At 41.1% G+C, this 22,452-nt stretch overlaps 1 protein-coding gene across 3 annotated transcripts in view; it reads left to right on the top strand.

Annotated features, from left to right (window-relative positions):
• The window catches only part of AGPAT4 (1-acylglycerol-3-phosphate O-acyltransferase 4), an 82,635-nt gene that overhangs the window by 42,454 nt on the left and 17,729 nt on the right, over window positions 1-22,452 (top strand). For all 3 annotated transcript variants that reach the window (XM_010391659.4, XM_039570014.1, XM_039570015.1), the window contains 3 exons: window positions 3,264-3,433; window positions 14,308-14,469; window positions 16,631-16,784. In XM_010391659.4, the coding sequence (XP_010389961.1) occupies window positions 3,264-3,433; window positions 14,308-14,469; window positions 16,631-16,784 (486 nt within the window). The remainder of the gene's footprint in view (window positions 1-3,263; window positions 3,434-14,307; window positions 14,470-16,630; window positions 16,785-22,452) is intronic.

Raw genomic sequence — 22,452 nt, 5'->3', positions numbered from 1 at the left:
AGTTATGCACGTACTTGAGATCTTCAAATTATTGTACGTTTTGAGTCAATACAGAGTTATGCTTTTAATGGCACTTTAAAATAGGTAATTAATAGTTAATCTTGTAAGCAAATGTTTCCATGGTTTATCACGTAATCACAGAATGGATGAGGTTGGAAGGAACCACAGTAGGTCATCTGGTCCTTATCAAGAGTAGTTAGCTAAAGGAATTACTAACACCTTCTACAGAAAAACAGTTTTAATGACTCATTCTTGCAAAACTTTGAGGTGGAAGTCTCAATAAAGTCTGTGTGTTTCCCTTCTTCCCTTAGATGTTATTTTTCATATAACGACTTATAGTTCAGCTCTGCCTTGGAGATTTTTTTTTCTAGTTACTTGTTCTAGAAGTGCAGGCATTGAAGCAACTCAGATTTGTGCAGTGAAGGGCTAGAAAATGATCTACTCTTGCAGGGGGTAGGGATATTATTTGAAACAGGATGAGGGGGGTTTTTTTATTTCAGAAAGGTAAAAAAACCTCAAAATTCGTAATTACACAGGGTACCCATATTAGGTCTTTGAAGTCATGATTTCTCTCTGCCATCAGCTTCTTCTTGAAATGCTCTGCAAGGACTCTGCCTTCAAAGCAGGGAGTGGAGATTTCAAGTTCCTTTGGTTTTTCTCTTTCCTTTGTCTTAATTGTTTGAAAGTGTCACTGGAGGAATTGCTTTGAAAGGTAGGAACCCTCATGACGTGCTTAAATATGTATTTATCAGCTCAGTTGTGGTGTTGAAACTCCAAAACCTCATCAAAGGGGGTGTGGAGAAGCCTTAGAAATCTTAGACCAGCCCTGGTTGGGAGCAAAAGAATCTTTTTTTCTTCCCAGTATGCAACTGATTTCTGCTTATTCAGTATGACTGGTGTACAAAGGAGGAGACTTCCTCTGATCATCTGTGTCCTGTGAAGGAGGGAAGGAGAGTGTGAACGAGTGACCTTGTGTGGCTGAGCCACCACAGCGAGTTGCTGGGTAATAAATTTCTGTGGAAGGCTGTGGAAGTAAGCTGGTGACACAATGCAAGAGTAGCACAAACTGACACTACTTATCATTGCTCAAGATCCACAAGGAGAAAGGAGGCTGGGAAGAAGGTGAAAGAAAGAGTAGGGAAGACGAGGGAAATAAACATGTTAAGAAATTAGAGGCTGGCAGATGGTATTTACTGTACTTAAATACAACGGTGTTCAGTGCCTGCTTTGTGTTTCTGCAGCAGCTGCCTGAGCACACCAGTGACAGATGGCATGTGAGGTGAGAGGATGGGGACCTGTTTCTGCAGTATTTATTCAAACAAAAATCCTGCTTATGTGAAGCCTGAAAAATCAAAGTACATCTAGAAATAATTTTGCCTATGCTTTTTTGGAATGTATTTGAAACTGAATATATAAAACTGAAGAGCTCTATGCATGTGGCACACCTGTATAGTGAGATTCATGATATATTAGTAGTTTTGTCCAAATTCCTTAGGAAAAGACAAAATAAATCCACACTTGAAGTGGAATGACTTTTCTCAGGTAAAGTTGGCTCTTCTGTTAAGAGAGCCTTACCATCATCATCTCTGCCTTTGTTTGTTTGCTTGTGTGTGTGTTTTTAGGGAATAGATTTAATGGCAGTAGGTGTTAAAAAGAAGGAAAGTCATGTGACAGTCATTTTTTTCTCTTAGTTGGATTCTTAGTTAATCAAAAGATCTAATCCTGTCACTAATTTTCTTTATTGTGTTCCACCCTAGGATATGACTGTGGATTCCATAAATGTTTGCAAATTACATTGTGGGATGGGTTGTTTTCCCTCAGCTATTACTCAATTTTGCTGTGTTTTGGGGAGCGAAGGGCTTTTATTTCCAATATAAATCTAACAGAAAGCTACACCCTTAGAAAGATGTAACACTGAGTGTGTTTCACAAGGCAGCTCTTTGTAGGGGAAGTCTTTAAGGTATATGCTTCTGTGTCTTCATAGCTGCCTCACTGAGATGTGGATATCTTTGGCTTTCACTGGAAAATTAGTTTGCAGTCAGTGAAATCTGCCATTCCCTGGTTAGCATGTGGTAGTTCAGGTCTCCCTCCACATCTCAGGCTATTGTTTGATGCATAATATATACTTACACTGAGTAATACATACTTCTGCTTCAGTAGTAGTCACCTTCCCTGATTAGAAATAAGCAGGTGGACTGACAAGTCAGTCATTTATCTGTACCATAAACATACTTTTATCATATTAAGGTAATGTTATCTTAATCAAATCAAAAGAGATTGTCTATTAGCCTGGCTGTAATACTGTTAGATAGAATTCATTCATGTCATTAATGCCTGTTCTTCAGTGTACAGCAGAATGTCATCCAAGAGCTTCAGGCAGTTAATTTTACTCATGATGGCTGAAAATGTGGACTTGTTCCTGGCTGGTTTCTGTTTTCTGTCACTAGTTGTGACCAGTAGGGGACTAAAATGGAAAGGAATTCAAATGTGTTTCAAAGGCTGGCCTGGTTTTGATCTTCCCTGAGGTGAATGAGCATTTTTGGTGCCTTCAGGCTTGTTTTAAGCCAGGAGAGCATCTTGGATGTCTCGTCCTTCCAGCAGAGGCATTCACGTGGCACAGCTCTGCTCTGAGAGGGAGATACGTTTCACTTAACAAAGAATAACCCCTTGCATTAGACCTTTGCTTTGGTTCAGAACTTCCATGACAGCTTTGACCGGAAGCAAACGTGTCCCTTAAATCCTCTTCTTTTCAGTGCTAGACATGCAGCTTTCGTTTAGTCCCATGGTACCCCCAGCTCAAGACATGGGTTGCTTGAGGAGAGCCATTGCTTTTAGATTTTCTTTTTCCATCTCCATGGAGATAGAGCTCTCTGAGCTTCTTGGCTTTACTGACTCACCTCAACTTCCTGTGCCCCAGACCAGAGTGATTTCGCTAAATAAAGGTTTGATTCACAAGTCTTGTGGTCAGACTTAAAGTTCCAAGCAAAACAAATACAAAGCCTACAATACAAGCCTGTGCTTGATAATGGGATAAGCAAATAGGAAATGAAAGGCATATGATAGTCACTAGGATACTGCTGAGAAACCACTTTCCAGCTTGTAAACACAGCTTAGCTGTGTTTTAAACAGCCCTCTTGCATGTTCTTCATTACAGCCCTTTCTTTGCCACCTGCCATTGAGGTGACTGATGTTTTCAACATGTTACTAATTTGTGGTTTTGCATATACTGTGTACATTCACGTATTTCTTGTTCTTTGTTTCAGAGATGGTGATGTTGCTGGAATGGTGGTCAGGCACCGATTGCACCCTTTATACTGACCCAGAGAGTTACCACAAGTACGGGAAGGAGAATGCCATCGTAATCCTTAATCACAACTTTGAAATTGACTTTCTCTGTGGTTGGAACTTTTGTGAGAGATTTGGGGTCTTGGGGGTGAGTTACTTAGTATTTAAAATAAATCTCCTTGGATGTGAAAAAAAGCCCAAAATAAGTTAATTGTGTTTTTGAATTAATGGATCCGTGCTCAAATTTCACCCAGCTGCTGTCCAGAATTAGAGGTGAACCTAAAGCAGTGCAGTACAAGTATGTGGAGACAGGATGGCTTGGGAAACCACAGAAATTTTAAAAACATTGCAGTTAAAGCTGATGAAGAAGATATTTTCTCAACCTGTGGAGATCATTACAGTTATTACTCTCTGTGTGCTTACTAAGTAACTATTGCAGTTCATTGTGCTGCAGAAAAATGAGCTATCCTGTGATTCTTTCCCACTAAATTACAGAATTTGTTCACTTTTTCCAGTGTAATCCTACAAATCCACAGATAGAGTTTGAATGATGTAGCCTGCCTCTCTCAGAATGGAAGAGCAGCCATCTTAAGTGAAAGCAGTGACCAGCTAAGAGCTAGTAAGAGATGGGGGAGGAATGAGTTATTCATTGTTGAATACACTGCTACATTAAGCTAGGAGTTCATTTGCGTTTGTTTTCAGGGATGCTTTTTTGTTTCCCCTGTCAGATCATGGGGATAATTCAAGGCCCAGCCTAAATCAGCCTGACTTCATTCTGTGGTGGTGAAGATATTCTCTGTCTATAAAGGATTTAAATAAGGGTTCCTCCCTCATAAGAAAGAAAACTAATGACTCATTTTGGCAGCGTCCTGCAGCATCCTTCTAGCTTTGATACTGCCACTGTCAAAAGTCCTGACGTGGATTGTGTAAACCTCTGATTTTTTTGTGGCCTTTCCTTTGGACTCTTCATTTTCTGGACTTTTAGGCACCACTCCAGTCACTTTCATATTACAGTAATGGCAGTCTGTTTAACAAAAGCATAAAAAGGGGCCTTAAAAGTGGAGGAAAGTAAACCTAAGCATTACAGGCTCTTTTTGTAACCAAAATGGCTGTTGGCTTCTGAGTAACACTTCTACCATATTACCTAGGACTTTGGCACAGAGCTGGAGGATGGGCTGGAACATAGGAGATGTAGGGAAATCTGTTCCTAGCAGGCAGATGTAAGTGCAAAAAACAGTGACTCTGTAGTATAGTCTGTCTAATTTTGTAAGCCAAATGGCCTCAGTTCTCTGAATAAAGCTGTGTTTTTGAAGGCCAGGTGCTTCTTCAGAAAACACCAACGTAGAAAATGGAATGATTGTTTCTGTACAAAGTAGTAGGGGCCTACAAGGTCAAAAATACCTTGTTTTACATTGTTGATGTGTGGTTGAATTGAATCTCACTACATGCAATTTTTTTTTATGGTTTTCCAAGTTAAATCAGGATTCTGTTTTAGTTTTTTATGTTGTTCCCTACATGTAAGGAAACCACAACATAGAAACAACTGTTGAAATTACTGTGCTGCACTGAATATATTTTTTCCTTTTTTTGGCTGCTTGCATTTACTACTCAGTTTGCATTTATGCTAATTTTAGGATTATTTTAGGAACTGATATATGTTGGTTGTTTTTTTGCTTTTTTATTTTCTAACAACAACAACAAAAAACAACCAAACAAACCAGCCAAAAACCAACACAAAACTATTTCACTCCTGAGTAATGTACTGTGGTTTTTCTTCCCAGAAACTGTTCCTGGAAGAAATTGTTTCCACACGCTCTCATTTGCATAAATGTCTTTACTCAACAAAGCAGTGCATTTCCCTCTTGAGGCAACCAGCCGAAGTTCATCTTAAGCCATGTTATAAAAAGCGTAAGGAATGGAAAATGCCAAACAGTCATTTTCCTAATTGGATTGTCTGTATTGGTATACTGGTACTTGTCTTGGGTCAGTGCAAGGGTAGGTGATTGTGCAGTGATGGGGACTGTAGGTTGGTTTGACTTGTGCTGCCTTACATGAGTTTCCACTGTGCAAAGTTTTGGGGCATGGTGTGGCAGCACAATTAGGAATGTAAGAACCATTATGTTGAGGGCTGATGTTTAGGAAAAGAGTTACAGGAATGAGCCAAGTATACAGAGAGCTTTCTAAGGTGTCGCAGCCTCCAGTGTGTTGCAGCTCTGGGACTTTGTGAGCCAATGGGTGTTTATATTTAATGATGTTTAATTGTATACTCCGTGAACTTTCTATGCAAACTTTGGGTATCGGCCAACACCTTACTCAGCTGATCTCATGTCTACTGCAGCTGAAAAGGAAATCTTGCACATGTAGTCTCCTGCATCTATTAGGATGTTTGTGTGCCCTGTTTTGCAATGTTTTAGATAACCTCTCTGTCTCTTTTCTGCCTTAACTAATCCAATGAAGAAAGGAGAGATGACTGGGGAGGGTGAAGAGGGAAAAGGTGAAGACAGCTTGGAGCCAAAGGAGTTGGAACTGGCTGTGCTTGGCTGCAGCAGGCAGACACAATGCCTTTGTTGTGACATTCAGCTGTGCCCTGCAGCTCTGGCAGACAACAGTAGTGCTCTTAAGAGTGTCACAAGCATGTGTTCAAACTCTCAGTATTTTACAGCTTGAACATTTCTTTAATGAAGCCATTAAATGTTGTAATTTTTTGCTTAGTTGTCATGGTTTAACCATCCAGGCAGCTAAACACCACACAGCCACTTGCTTACTCCCTGCCCCCCAAGGGATAGGGAAAGAATTGGGGAAGGGCAAAATTTGGGGGTTGTGATAGAGTTTAATAGGACAGAAAAGGAAGGGGCAAAAATAATGATAATGATGATGGTGGTAAAAGAATCAGAGTATATAAAACGAGTGATCCACAGTGGAGTTGTTCACCACAGTCCTGTTCCTGAGCAGCAGCCCCCAGCCATCTTTTCCCGTGGTTTATATACTGAGCATAACATCATATGGTATGGAATATCCCTTTGGCTAGTTTCAGTCAGCTGTCCTGCTGTGTCTCTTCCCAGCTCCTAGTGTCCGCCAGTCTACTCTCTGGCAGGGTGGTGAGAAGCCAAAGAGTCTTTGATGTAGTGTAAACACTGCTTAGCAACAACTAAAACATCCATGTGTTACCAACATTATTCTCATCCTAAACCCAAAGCACAGCTACTGGAAAGAAAATTAACTCTATTCCAGCTGAAATCCAGACATTGCTTTTGTTTATTTGAAAACAATATTAAACATCCTTAAACCTATCTTGTCCCTTTGGTTCCTAAAAAAAGTCTTTCCCTTTTGAAAACTGCCCTTCCTGGTCTTAGTTGAAACATTCAATCTGTGCATTTGTCTGTTCCTTCTTTTATCTCTTGTCTCCTGGACTGACTTTTTCCTTAAAGCCAAATTGCTATAATCTCTACAGGTTTATAAAGCTCTATCAGGGTGGTTTCAATTTATCAGTGTTGGTTTGGGGGGGGGGTTTTGCTGTTTTTGGGAGATGGAGTGGAAGTGGCAGAGTCTCTTGCCTGTTTTTAGGTTTGTGAACCTGCGTGTTGTTCTAAGGACTGAAATCTTGCACTTGTATGGCATGAGGTCTCTGCTTTCATGAAGGGTTTTTACTGGCTGTGGAAGAAAATTTAGCAAAAAGAACCAAAGTGCTAAGAATTTGAGAAGTATGTGTGAATAAGAGGAAAGAAAAAGAATGACAGTTCTTACGTTTATTTTACTTTTAGGTTTTTTTCATTAGTATGATACTTTTTGGAGAACCCATTGAAAAGACAAGGATGCACAGGGTTGACAGTACTGAGTAAGAGCCAGAGATCTGTTCATTTGTAGTGGAGAAGGAGAAAATCCCATGAAGAAGCAATGCTATGCTCGCTTTTACTCTTGCAAGTTACTGTAGCTATTGAGAATCTTGCTAGCTGTTGTTGGATTCTGTGCAGCTGGAGTTACAGATGTATAATTCTGCAGCACCAAAACTTACATGATTTTGTCAGTTGTTGGAAAATAGAAGGAAGCAAACTTCACAAAAACTAAAAGTCATGAGGGATTTCAGGAAAACCTGCATTCAGCCCAAACAATCATTCACTTACATCTCTATTCCACTTGTGGGGTTTTTATGAAGGGTTCTTGCTGTTTTGTTTCCGGTCCTTGACACCGATCAACCACCCGTACCCACCTCCTTGTGCTGCCAGACCTCAGTGTTGCATGCAGGACGGAGGGTGCGTAGGGGTCCTTGATGTCAAGTCAGCATCATGCTGCCATGGGCAGCATGGATGTCTGTGGGGACGGCTGAATCCTGCCTCCTCCTGCCACAGAGGATGTGTTGTATGTGTTGTGGATGCTCTGTTTTTCCACCCCGTGCTGGTGCAATGGCTGGATGGGATGCTGACTCTGGTGTCTGTGTGTTGCTGTGTTGTGTAAATAGAAGCGTGGTCTTGGTGACAGGTCCCTGCTCTCTGCTGTGTCCTTCCCTTTTCCTGTCTATGACATTCCAGTCCTAGGATTTACCTTATTAGTGGGGTCACTAGCCACTTCGTCCCCATTCAAATGCATTAGTAGCATTTAGTTTCTTCAAGGTGTGTTGCTAACCATCCTGTTGAAAAAAGACCCGCCAGACACCAGAGCTTAAAATCAGGACGTGGGCAAGTTCTGAGGAGGGAGGTGTTATTCAGGATTCTCACCAAAAGCACTTTAATATGCTCCCTGCCTTGATTCACTGCTTTGTTGTTCGGTCTGATGAAGCAGCAATAAAATAGCTTTTCTAGTAATTTTAATAACCATTTGTCTGAGATGAAGACATTAATATTGGCAAAAATTGTCTGCGCTTTAAAGCTAAACCTGCTGGTTTTAACCTTAACTGTCTGTTCCATATGTCAGGAAACTTAATTTTGCTTAAGAGTTGCTTATGTTGAAGCTGTTGGAAAAAGCTGAGTGTGACCTTAGATGTAGGTGTGAGAAGATGCTTTTTTATGTTATTGTATGGGACTAATAGGTGTGTGAGCACAGTAGTTTGTGTTCTTTAGTTTGTTTGTGCATTTTAATATATTATTAGATTTTTAAATTAGATTTGAAGTGGTAAAGGGACAAAATCGGGCTTGCTAGAGATAAGTCTGGGGGTGGCATGCCAATGCTTGAGAGGTGGTGTGCTAGTGAGGTTCTTTGGTCTGATGTCTCCATGGAGGTGGAGGATGTCAAAGCTGCAGCAAAAGCAGGAGGGTTGTTGATGCATTAGAAGCCATGGAAGTGCCTGATAATGGTCACATAGAAATTGGGACTTCTCCCCAAAAAAATGGTGCCAGGATCAAGAGCCCAACTGAAGTGCATCTGCACCAATGCACATGGTGTAGGTAATAAACAGGAGTTGGAAGCCATTGTGCAGCTTGAAAACAATGTACCTGCAGTAACAAAAACACAGTGGGATGACTTGCACAACTGGAATGCTGCAGTGGATGACTATGAGGTCTTCAGAAGAAATAGGCAAGCTCTGTGGGATAGCCCTGTGTGTAAGGGAGTGTTTTGATTGTCTAGATCTGGACAGTGGTGATGAAAAGTCAAGTGTTTATGGGTAAGAATGGGGGGTAAGCGAGCAAGGCAAATATCTTGGTAGGAGTCTCTTACAGACCACCCATCCCATGATGAAGAGGCAGAAGGAGTATTCTATAAGCAGCTGGGAGAAGTCTCACAATCAGTAACCCTTGTTCTTTTGGGGGACTACAGCTTACCAGACGTATGTTGGAAATACAACACAGTGGAGAGGAAGCAGTCTTGGAGGTTCCTGGTGTATGTGCAAGATAACCTCTTGATACAGCTGGTGAAAGAGCCAGCTGGAGAAGGTGTCCCACTGGACCAGCTGCTGCGGTGTGGACACGTGCACTCTTCTGAGTAAAAAAACTGGCTGGATGACCAGGCCAAGAGAGTGGTGGTGAATGGAATTAAATCCACTTGGCAGCAGATCACAAGTGGTATTCCCCAGGATTCAGTTTTGGGGCCAGTCCTGCTTAATATCTTTATCAGTGATCTGAATCAGGAGGTCAAGGGCACCTTCAGTCAGTTTGCAGATGACACTAAGCTTGGTGGGAGTGTTGATCTGCTGGAGGGCAGGAAGGCTCTGCAGAGGGATCTGGACAGGCTGGATCAGTGGGCCAAGGCCAATTGTATGAGGTTCAACAAAGTCAAGTGCCAGGTCCTGCACTTGGGTCACAACAATCCCATGCAGTGCTGCAGGCAGGGTGGCTGGAAAACTGCCCGGTGGTAGAAGATCTGGAGGTGCCGGTCAACAGCCACTTACCATGATCCAGCATGTGCCCAGGTGGCCAAGAATGCCAGTGGCATCCTGGCCAATATCAGCAATAGTGTGGCCAGCAGGACCACAGCAGGGATTGTCCCTCTATACGTGGCACTGGTGAGGCCACACGCTGAGTGCTGTGTCCAGCTCTGGACCCCTCATTACAAGAAGGACATTGAGGTGCTGGAGTGTGTCCAGAGAAGGGCAGCAGAGCTGGGGAAGGGTCTGGAGCACAAGTCCTGTGAGGAGTGGCTGAGGGAGCTGAGGGTGCTTAGCCTGGAGTAAAGGGGGCACAGTGGGTATGTTACTGCTCTTTACAACTCCCTGAAAGGAGGGTGTAGCCAGGTGGGAGTTGGTCTTTTCTCCCAGGTAGTAAGTGATAGGATGAGAGGAAATGGTCACAAGTTGCGCCAGCAGAGGTTTAGATTGGATATTAGGAAAAATTTCTGCACTAAAAGTTTTATCAAGCATTGGAACAGGCTGCTCAGGGAAGTGCTTGAGACACCATCCCTGGAGATATTTAAAAGACGTTCACAGACATAGCACTTGCGACATGAGTTAGTGGTGGACTTGGCAGTGCCAGGTGATGCCAGTGATGGTTGGACTTGATAATCATAAGGGTCTTCAACTGAAGTGATTCTGTGATTCTAAAATACGTAGCTGTTCTTGTAGGCAGATGAAAGTACTTTATTATTTGCATTTATCACAGCATGTTAGCATGTGCTTGGGCACATATCTTCCAAAATATTGCTATGTTACCTTTCCAACATGGAGAAGTTTAACTCAATATGAAACCTGAGGAATTAGGAGCATAACTAAATTTCTGGAATGATGGCTTTGAGGGACTAAAGAAATATACCTTGTCATCATGATGTCCCAGAGAGTTTAATATGAAGGAGTGGTATATTTCAAAAGTAGAGCAGTCAGAATCATCAAAAGTATGTCAATGCTGAGGGCAGCCTGGGGAGAAAATAACTTACGAGGCAAATTGCTGCTGCTAATGGTTTTCAGCTACAATTAACTTGTTTTAAAACTGAGGAACAAATTTTGTGTGACACTTTCAGCTTGCATGTTGATTTCATGCTGTTTGTTGTGTTCTTTAAACAAGAAGTGTTGAATAACTGAGGCTGGACATGTAAAATCAAGATTTTCTTTCTTTGACAGCATAGTTGGGCAAATGCACTACAGCAAGCTTGTAAAAATACTTCTTTAAAGTGATGTTGGTGCAGTCATTCACAAAAGGAGAATGGGTATTTCATTTGAACAAACTTGGCCAAAATAAATTAACCTGGATTAAAACATTAGTATTGTAGATAAGTTGTCCCTGTCCAGCAGTAATTTCATTAAACATCTGTTGAAATTACACAGTTCTGAGCACTGAAAATGTTTGTCTTCCTTTAAGAAGGCATCTTATGTGGAATAAATGAGCACTTTTTAATGATTATTTTACTGTTGAAAAAGCTGAATTTGAAGGTTATTGGTAAGTGTCACATATTTACCAAAGCACTTTAGTAAAGGAAAAGTTAGTGGCTGAAGTCAACTAGAGTTGCATTTTTCCCCCCGGTATTTTCATGGGAGCTGTGCATGGGTAGATGACTGAAACAGTTGTAGCTCTAGTTATTGAAGGAGAGATCACAAAATCACAGAACATGCTGAGTTGGAAGGGACCCACAACGATCATCAAGTCCAACTCTTGGCTCTGCACAGCACCACGCCCAAGAATCACACCAGGTGCCCAAGAGTGTTGTCCAAGTTCTTGAACTGTCAGGCTGGTGCTGTGACCACTTCCCTGCAGAGCCTGTTCCAGTGCCCAGCCACCCTCTGGGTGAAGAACCTTTTCCTAATATCCAACCTAAACCTGCCCTGACACAACTTCAGGCCATTCCCTCACATCCTGTCACTGGTCACCACAGAGAAGAGATCAGTGCCTGCCCCTCCTCTTCCCCTCATGAGGAAGTTGTAACTGCAATGAGATCTCACCTCAATGAGATCTCCTCTTCTCCAGGCTGCACAGACCAAGTGCCCTCAGCCATTCCTCATACAGCTTCCCCTCAAGGCCCTTCACCATCCTCATTGCCCTCCTTTGGACACTCTCTAATAGCTACATATCCTCATATTGTGGCACCCAACACTGCCCCAGCACTCGAGGTGAGGCTGCCCCAGTGCAGAGCAGAGCGGGACAGTCCCCTCCCTTGCCTGGTGGCAATGCTGTGCCTTATGCACCCCAGGACATGGTTGGCCCTCCTGGCTGCCAGGGCACTGCTGGCTCATGTTCACCCTGACATCGACCAGGACCCCCAGGTCACTTCCTCCAGTGCTGCTTTCCAGCATCTCATTCCTCAGTCTGTATGGCAGCTTCTGAGGGGAGGCCTAATGTATTCCTCCTGCACAAGAACAGTCTTGCCAGCATAATGCACTGAGGAGTTTCCTTTCTCTAATTCTGTCATTAGCCTTCCTTCTACTCCTAGAACAGATGGGTGCATAAAATAGTATGAGGTGATTTAGTTTATTTTTATATTCATCTAAGGAGTCATACTCACACGTGTCTGAAAGAGCACTCTTAAATTTTAAAAATGCATCAGCACAGTAAAAGAATAAGAACATGCCCCGGGGAGGAGTCCAGGCATCTGTTGTGCTTTTGTGGTTGTACCTGTGCTATGGAACACCTTAGCTCACAGTATCATTTCTTGGTTTCACTGAGGGGGGTGCAGGAAAGCAATGACAACTTCTCTCCTGCCTCTTGTGTAACTCATGCTCGTCTTAAAATATGTAAAGCAGTAGAAAATAGGTATGGTGAAATAATCATTTTAGCTAGCCTTTTGGATTATAATTCCTGCATTTTAAAGTCTGCAGGAGGACTATTACATTGTTCTGACACTGTGCTCTGGAGGCCTTGTGCACGCTATGCAGGGTACACTTAGATTAGTTTGTGGTAGTTCTTATGATACTGAACACTTACTGTAAATAAACTTTTAAGAACATTTTGAGGTTTCTCCTCTTTTGTGGTGGGGTGGTGGTGACAGGCCTGCTGTTGGCCTCATTGTGCTGGAAAGTAGTAAAAGGAGAGCCTGTTTCTCTGCCCAGTTTGGGGAGCTGAAAGAGGAGGCTGGGCTCAGCGTTGCTGCTGTCATGTAATAGGGACTAATGTAGAACATAGCTCAAAACTGAAATTACTACAGCTGCTTCTCAGGGGAGCAGGGGGTTTGGAATCCTGATCTGAGCCCATCACTGAAGTTATGAAATTCTCAAATGCTCAAGAGGGAGCACTTTTATTACAAAGCATTAAATTATTTGATAGAGATGGTTCCTGCATTTTTAGAAATGGAACTGTCTGTCATCCTCTGTTCTGCTTCTGTGTAACAGTTGCTAGTGAAGCTGTGTGATTTGCCTTTGCCTTCCAGTCTTAGGAGCTTTTAGATAGCTTAATTATTTAAGGTGTTTTCCTTCTCAAGGGAGGAGAGCAGATAAAAAAAAATGAGCTGAGATAAAGAATTAGGTCAAGTCTCTCCCTGTAGCAGCCAAATGAACAAGAGTGACTGAAAAAATAAAAGTAAATATTTTCTGTTGATGGTAACTTCTACCAGTAAGTAATTTCTAGTCAAATGCCATGTCCTGGAATCCATCTAGGGCATTTTGATGGGCTAGTTTATAATGATACCATGGTCAGAAACTGGACTGTAATTACCCCTATCTGTCTTCTAAGGAAATGTCACTGTTTTTTAAGAAATGCTGAAGCAACAATTTCTATATGAACACAACACACACGTGCCATTTTATTCATTAAATAACCAAGTGAAATGTAAGATAGCTCACCAAGGTAGGCTGGCTTGGAAGACAGGAAAGGAGCCCATGGAATCAGTTCTCCTGCCCTAGGGGATGTTACTCTGAGATGATCACAGAGTTAAATTCTGGAGTAGGATTAATTTACAGAACATGTTGAATGCTTGATAAATCACAGCCTTGTTGAATGCTTGATAAATCACAGCCTTCTTGTGGAGTGTCTGGACCAGTCACTTCAGTGTCTGTCACACCTGTGAGACAGGAAGAGTGCTTTTTTGTTTTTTTCTACTCCAGAAGCATACTTTGAAGAGAAATTCACTACTGTAAGTATTTCTGCCCTTTCATAAACAAAACTAAACACAAATGAAGTATTCTTATTGCTGCTGTTGTTTCTAGTTTTAAGTTTCTTCTGTTGGTGAACCATGTATGCATAGCATCAGTATGTTCTGCTGCAATGGCTCTGAGATGCTGCTTCTCTCTTTTTTCTTTTTTACTTTTTGTCATGAGATGCCCCTGCTTTGGGGAGAAATATAGTTTCAAGGTATCTTAAAGGAACTTGAGCTGCCAATACCAGAATCTGCTTGAATTAATAGTTTTGATTGATATGGCTTGGGTTGTTTGCATGGATTCCTCCATGTTTGAAGGAATTTGGCTTCCCTTTTGGATTTCAGCATTTGGGTAGGATAGAGAAACACACACTCATATATAGTTAGTTCTAGAAGTCTTCCATGCAGATACCTGAGATAAGATTTGACTGTTCTGTCATACGAGAGAAACTTATTTTTGTTTTGCTTTCATGCTGGTGTTAAAACTGGGTCTGGTCAAAGTGAATCGGTATGTTAGTGTCTAACTGTGCAAGTGTCGTACCCACAGTGAACTCTGAAGTGGTTTAACACTGTTTTACTTGTTTTGATTCTGTCTTGCAGAGTTCCAAAGTGCTTGCAAAGAAGGAGCTCTCCTACATGCCTATCATTGGCTGGATGTGGTATTTCCTAGAGATAGTCTTTTGCAAGCGCAAGTGGGAGGAAGATCGGAAAACAGTTGTACAGAAATTGCTGAATCTCCGGGACTACCCTGAAAACTTTTGGGTGAGTGATGACTAACAAATGGAGTGTGAGGTGCCATAGTGCTCGGCAGGAATAAGGGGCACAGGCAATATGTGATGCTTACCAGGTTGTTCCTGAGACTTTTGATTCATTAACTTCCTTGGGAGTATCAGGAGAATACTCTCAGTTGAATTCTCTCTGGAATTTCCCATGTACCGTGTTGTCTGTTTTCTTCTCTGTAGTATGGAGCCCTGCAGATATTACTGCAAAAATACCTGCACTGTGATCCACTCAGTAAATTTTGTGGTCCTTTAAATACAGGAGCTGGATAGGGGTAGATGCAGGGGTTCATGGCTATGTAACAGATGCATGTAACAATGTTGTATTGAAGCACATCAGCTATATTCTTTACCTAAGCTCCCCTCTCACCTTAGATTGCAGAGTTCATACTAGTGTTTTTTCCTTCCTGTGATGCTGTCATTCCTGTGAAGGTGTTTGGTTGGACATGGCCCAGTAGAAGTGGAAGCCACCTGATCGGAGAAGTGGCCCATTGGAGCCATCAGCTGTGTTCCAGGGAGAGAACTGGTGTCACTTTCCAGTAACAATAAACTCAATTTTTGCATCACCATAATTTTTAGTATTGACCCCACCTGGCATTTCCTTATCTGAGAATGAAAAGTCTTTGAATTTTTTCTCTTCTCAGAAATCATAAAAATTGTAGTTCTTCTGAGCTACTGATGGCAAGAGTGCAATTCAGTTAAAGAAATGGTGTCTTAAGCAGCCTCCCTGGTCCCTACAGAAACTATTGCTGTTTCCTCATGAAGATGTATATGCTGTATTTTTCATACTCTGAAACAAACTTCTTTTTTTAATTGTCATTGATTTAAATGAGTACTAAGCAATCAGAACTAATTTCTGTGCTTCAATGTTTAAGTGACTTCAGTGACAGGAGGTCTAGCAAAGGGGTGCTTCTGCGGTTTTAGTTTCACTTTCTCTCCAGAGATTTGCCTGTGCTCTGTGACTTTCTATACATGTAGGCAGTTCAACTCTAATCAATGAGCACAAGCCACCACCATCCTGTAGATACTCCTGTAGAGTGATTGCTAAAAAGGAGCTATACCTGTGTAAGGGAGATAATTGCTGATGCACACCTGGAGTTACTGCAGTGTGGAGTTTTAATTTCTTTTTGTAGGATGACATAATGTCAAAAGGCACAACAATAGCACCTTGGAAGGGTAGACAGGCAAAGCGTGCTAAGTGAATTAGAGAGGTCCTCTCATCAGTTTCTCTATGTCTCATCAATCTGAATAACACTATGCTTGCGATACACGAGTGAAAGCACTCTTGGATGAGCTAGAACTGAAGCTGGCTGCTCAGCTAGTTTCTTCAATCTCTGTCTTTTTTGGCTCCATTTTTGCTATGGTTATGAGGACTTACTTTGTGTGATTTGGCAGTGCTCTCTGGTGTGTTAGTTTGCCTTCATGCTTGGCAGAAAGCAGATGAGCAAGTGGTAAATCTCCAAAGATCTGTGTGCTCTCCCCAGCCTGCCAGTGGCAAGATTGTAATTATTCATGTCTGAGCACTTCCACTGTATAGTTCATAAGAGCGTGAGGCTTTCAGTTGTCCTGCATCTGCTGCCTTATGTCTGTTAACAACTCTCTCATTGGCATCAACTGTCTGAAGTTGTCCATGGACCTCGTGTGCCATAGGGAAAGCAAGCAAGTTGGAGTGAGGGCAAGCAAGTTGGAGTGAGGGCAAACAAGCTGGGCACTGAAGCATTTCCTAGAAATGTGTTTGGTTTATACACTTAGCAAGTTTTAGATGCTGTGATACTTGAACACTTCACCATCAGAGATTTGCAATGGGAGTATGTTCTGAGTGTTTTCTAACAGCTCATTAGAGATGGAGTGACTCATTTAGAGAAATCAAGTCATTCTGATGGCAAGTAACAGAGCAGATGTTAAAGCCTAAAGGCTGAAGTTCAAACTGGATGGCAAGTTTGGATTTGGGGTTTTGGGGGGTTTTTTTGGTTGGTTGGGATTTTTTACTTCAGTCAAATAAATTACCTAAATGTGTATGTGGCTACACCTGTCCCTGCGAGCAGTGTTAATTTGGGCTCTGCTGGTGAGAATTAGAGAGACCTCTGCTCAGTCAGCAGAAGACCTGAGCTTCTGTCTAACAGTTAGTTCTCTCTTGGTTTTAGTTCCTGATTCATTGTGAGGGCACAAGGTTCACAGAACAGAAGCACCAGATCAGCATGCAGGTAGCCAAAGCCAAAGGTCTGCCCAAGCTCAAGTACCACCTCCTGCCACGAACGAAAGGATTTGCTGTCACCGTGCAGTGTTTGAGAAATGTAGGTAAGGAAAGTCACAGGGGACAATGCTAAATGGTTATTTCCTCTAACTGCTGTCAGTTTGCCATGCTTTTCTTTTCCCTGTAGCATGTGTCCTAGCAGAAAAATCCTGGGATGCTTTCAGACTGTTTTTTCACTAGCCTTTGGTCTTAGTAACAAAATCATAGATCAGTTTGTGAGGTTGGTTTTGGTTGGGTTTGTTTTGGTTTGGTTTTTGTGGGAGTTTTTTTGTTTGGGGTTTTTGGGTTTTAATTTATTATTGTTTTGTTGTGTTAAGTGTGACTTTGTGTTGGGGAATCTCAATTGCATATTTTGTACCCATTGGTACATATTTTGTTGTGTATTTTGTACCTGTTGTCAAAGGATAGTACTTCTCAGTATTTGCTAAGCAATTCTATTCTAAATAAAGTAAATGCATCAGTAGAGAATCTGAGGCAGTGTGTCTTAAAATATCTTCTTGTGGTAAATACCTACCTCAAATAATGTAAATTTTAAATCAAAAAATATTCTACTTTAAATTTCTGTGTAGATTTGCTCTTTAGAGTTTCTTAGTGAAGCTGAGGAAGGGGAGTAGATCTTGACAGAAGATACATGTAGGTGAAATTTATAAACAATTTCTACATTACAGAACATGAGTAACTTTCTCTTTGTTAATACTGTTTTGAGTTCCCCATTTATTTCTGATTACTTGCATTTGCCAGCTTCAAAGTGACATCAGTAAGAATATTGTACATGTTGCCTTTGAAGTGATATTCTTTGACTAATACTATCTATCAAAGTCTTCTGCTGTGTATTTTCACGGGCAAAGGAAAGACACTGCTAAGTAGCCATAATGTTACAGTGTCTTTGGGGTCTGGTAGATTTGTGTGTTAGACGGTTGATATGTGAGAAAGACAAAAGTGGTTTTTGGTTTGGAAGAAAATGTTCCAGCTTGACTGAAGTTAATGTCAAAACTTCTTTTGTCTTTGAAAGACATGTTTTCATGTGGCATATCTGGGATAGCTGCTGTCTAAAAGCTTCCCAGTCAGCTCACCTGCTGTCTCTCGTATTTCTTCTACATATCCTCTGGCAAGCCAGGTAGATCATACCTCTATTGTAGCTTCCCAGGCACCCACAACTTTCTGCCCCCAAGATGGATAGCATAGCTTGGGTCCTTTCTGATCCATGAAGAAGAGGTAAGTTACATGAAACATCCAGCAACCCCCTTAAGAGCATGGATTAGCCTTGCCTTTTGAGTAAGGGTGACTGTTCTGCTGAGGGCAGGGGGTAGTAGACTTGAGGCACAGAAGAAGGGATGAGTCAAAACTCTGCGGCCTCTAATGCCATGAGCTGGGAATCAGAAACAGGTTATTTTGGTGGTGATTTTGTTCTTTTCACTGCTCTGCATAATGCAAGCTAAATATGGCGTGATGGTGGACTGATTTGTGGGAAAACATTTCAAAAGGAAACAATTTTAGGGAACCCCAGTGACATTTATAAAAAGTGTTGGACATTCATGTGACACACTACCATAACACTTACTAGTACCCTAAATATTTGAAATACCTTCAGAAAAAGAAGACTGAGTTGCTAGATGACTTACTCATTTAGAGGAGTATGTCACTACCTCAATCCAGAAGCTGTGACTTGCTAGATCAAGCAGTGTAAGGCCAGTAAGAAGGTAGAATTTCCCTGTGAGGGTTCAAGGAGAAGCAGAGTCATAACTTCTTATATAGAGTTTCAGCAAAAACTGTCAATCTTAAAAATTCAACCAACAAACCTCTGAAGGTTTGATGACCCCCAGATTGGTGTTGCAGGTTCTTCTAGGTTTGTTGCTTTACTTGCCTTGTTACTTTTTGCAATGAGAGGGAGATAGAAGTGTTACTGCCTGGATTACTACTTGTTTCTCTCCTATAGAGATAAGGGGTACCTGTGAAGAGCATCTGAAAACAGTGTCTTATTTTTTAGAACTCCTTGTGGCATTATTATGTACAGATAAGAAGGAAGTCCGTGGATTTTTTTGAATAGAGAATGTGATGGGAGTCTCTTTTGACAGTCCATGATCTAATCTCTAATTTATTTTTCTCTAGAAATTAGGTCATATCCCTGTGCATCTTTAAAAGTGAGAGACTAGAGCTGAGCTGCCTGTCCCATTTTGGGCTCTGCCATTTAGGCTAATGCACCTTCTGCTCTCCCGCAAGGGTGGTGGGCCTGGCTGGAGTGCCTTGCGAAGGGATGTAGGGGCAGCACGATGTAGCTGTGAAGCCAAGTCACAGGTTTGGGACCAGTTCACAGCTGCATGGGACAGAGCTGCTGTCCCATTTTTTTTTCCTCCTTTCTGACAAGGATGTGATTCAACTTGTCAGAACCGGTAATATTATAGGATGGGTAGATGCTGGTTTCTCTGGCTGTAGATGTAATTCACCCATGGCAGCAGTGATCCCAGGCTGGTCCTCTTCAAAACTTTGTATCAGCTCTTAGTGCTACCTGCTGCAGTCACTCTGGAAGGAGTTCTGAAGTAGTTCTGCAGTAGTTGGAAATAGACATTGGTGACATCAGAGTGGCAAGCCCATCTGTTCTGAAAAGCTTAGTTTCAGAAGGAGTTTATTTAATGTGCATACACTGGAAGCTGCCTCCATACCAGTGATGCCATATCTGTCAGCATAAGCAGATGTATTTGGATAAAAATACCTTTCATGCAAAATAACAAGGAAAGAGCCTTCCCTCCTTACTAATTTCTTTCATAAGTGATAATGGAATTCTTTTTTCCTCCAAGACTGACTTTCACAAATTCAGATCTCGGTACATAATTTGATTCTTAAAGAAATGCTTTTAATATTTTCTGAATTTGTTCTGATATTTTTGTCAGTGACCATCCCTACCAGTATGGTTTTACAGATGCAGTCCCCAGGAACTTAGTTTCTAGAGGCTGTTCACTGTCTTAATAAATTGCTGTTTGCTACCTGTACTGTTCATGGAAGCAAATGCAAATACAAATCTATTTCTCAAACACTCATCCATTACTTACAGTAAAAGTAGATGTCATAAATACTGCAAAAGATACATTTAGCTGTTACTTTTATTGCCTGGCTGCATATCAGGCAGTTCCTTTCAGCTGCTTTTATTTAGTTAAGGCTTGTACTTAAAAATATCTTTCATGATGGATTGTAGATAAGCCCAGGTTTTGTTTTGTACCTTTTCCTCCAGTTGTGCATGCCTGGGAACTGTTGTCCTAGAGGGAATGCATGAGAATAAATTCCAGGATGATATTTTTGCGGAGTTCAATATGACAGTTTTGGGGTATTGCAATGACTTTTTTTTTCCCATGAGCTGTACTTTAGTCCTGGATTTTTTTTTTCAAGTGGGTTTCTCTTCATCATCCAGAGCAAGTTACCAAGTTGGAGAGGATGAGTGGTTTTTGTTCAAGCTGGCCAGATTAATGAAGTGTTAAATCAAAGGATTGTGTCAAGATGGTGTCACATCAGCAGTACAGTGAATTTCACTGTACCTTCCCCTCCCTTTTCCAATCTTCAGATTGTTTTGTGCTCGTATGAAGGTGCATGTAGCCATACTCATTGCCTGTATGTTGATTTGTAAGTGAATCACCCTGGCATAATCCACCATGGCCAAAAAATAATGTGTGAAATTCAAGAGGACAGTCAGAGTAAGAAAAATCCTCTCTAGATATGTAATCCGAAGATTTTTTTAGGTTGAAGTTAAGAAATTAAATCTTAAATTCTTAAGTACAGCTCTCTGTCAGAATGCTGTAGAAGGAACCAAAAGTTAATGATATGAAAAAAAAGCTGGGCAGAGATTAGAAAACAGAACAAAAAACCTAATTGTTTTTTGACAGAAATAAAAGGCATTCAAATATTTCTGCTTGGTTTTTAATGAAAAAGAGGTTTTAAGATACAACTCCTTCGAAAAAAATATTTCACAATTGAAGCAAAACTTCTCAAATGCTGCTTATATTAGCCTGAGAGTGAGACAGCTGCAATGTTTTCAAGATACTATGGAGTTGGTTTTTTTACTTGTTTTAGAATGGGAATTTTCTGGTCTCTTCAGCTTTTGGATGAGAAAGTCATGAGATGCCCAATTCTAATTACGCAATTGCAAAATCCATGTTTAATGATAACCAGTTCCAGTGTGTCACACAGCATGGTAGTCCTGCTTTTACTGTGGAACCTTTCTGGCAAATTTTAATTTCATGCAGTCTTTTTCTTGGACACTTTCATTGTTGTTCTTTTCCTGCACTCTCAGAATGAGAAAGCTAAAATCTTTAATTATCTTCAGTTATATCTGGATAACAGAAGTCTGTTTACTCCTGCACATTGCTGTCATTGTCTTGGGTTTGGCACTGCTTTGCACCAAAAGATCACAGTGTGTTACTAAAAGGGACTGGACTGAATGTCAAACTACAGACCAGCTGGAACCTGGAATAGCATTTTTTTTCCCTGGAGAAAAGGAAAACTCTGTGTGAGCCTGTCAGCACATAAGGATGTTCCTGTCCATCTCCACAGAAGTTTTTTTCATAACACGAGAACTGTCTTCCAATGTATCTCAACAAAAACCCAATTCATATAAAAACCCAAATGTAGATGCCTTGTAAGAGATGGAAGGAAAAGTGTTGTGTATATCATACTTTGCTTTATTGCATCCCTATTGTTGTTAGAATAATCTCATGCTATTAAAGAATAAACTAAGAAGCTTACACTGTATAAACCAAACTGAGCTCTCATTTTCCTTCAATTACATTGGATTAGTAAATTAGAGTAAATGAGTAAAATCCTTCTACACTAAGAAGCTTAAAAATGGAGGCAGATAATTTATTTTTTAAAAAAAGTAATTTCAGACTTGTATTGTACGAGGAGAGTAGTGTGCTTGAAGTAGATTTTGGCTTGTTTTGAGTTTGAGCTAAGAACCCAACTGTAGTAGGAAAAGAACGGAGTTGTTAGTGAGGGACAGAGTCTTTTTGCAGTGACAGGGGTTTTGCCTTTGTTTTCAGGATTTCCTTTCAGCACTGAAGCCAGGCTGTTCTGTTCTGCGCTATGAATTCTATTTTGCAGTAACAAATGATGTGGTGAGTTTCTGGGAGCTGAATGCTGAGACCAAACCATATTTATCTCTCATAGCTAGAGAGGTTTCAAAACCAACAGCAAATCTGTCCTGTGTAATAAGTCTGTCTTAGGTGGGTCAAGAGCTCTCACAATAAAGTTTCACCACATGCATTTTTATTCGTTATTGCAAAACTCTAGAGCAGAAAACCTAAAATACAACAGGCTACACATGAAAATGCATCTTAGTCACTTTTGTGACAAAAAATAAACAAGTTTTTTTGCTGTCATTGCTCTTAGAGTTCATACCATGATGCACAACTGATTTCAGTCTCAGGAAAATGAATCATTCTCAGGTGATTTTATGACATCAGGAAAATAGTGTATCTAAGGATGTGTTCAAATAAACTTTTTTGCAATGCTTCATGTGGTTTTAAAGTGAATGCTTTAATGCTTTTCCTGTAGAAACTGCTTGTTACTGCTCTTTGAGTTTATCTGCCATCAGCCTTTGCAAATGGTTCTACTGTTCCCGCTCAGTCCTGAGGTGCACAGTTTTCTCAGTGCTGCAAGTTTAGCTGCAGTTTTGTTCAGCAGAACTTTCATGTTATATTCCTCACATCTGCATGTCTTCACAACAGC

This window comes from Corvus cornix, chromosome 3 (assembly GCF_000738735.6).
Source record: "Corvus cornix cornix isolate S_Up_H32 chromosome 3, ASM73873v5, whole genome shotgun sequence".
Taxonomy (NCBI): Eukaryota; Metazoa; Chordata; class Aves; order Passeriformes; family Corvidae; genus Corvus; species Corvus cornix.
The sequence above is the reverse complement of the archived record's forward strand: the minus strand, read 5'-3'. Positions and strand labels throughout refer to the sequence as shown.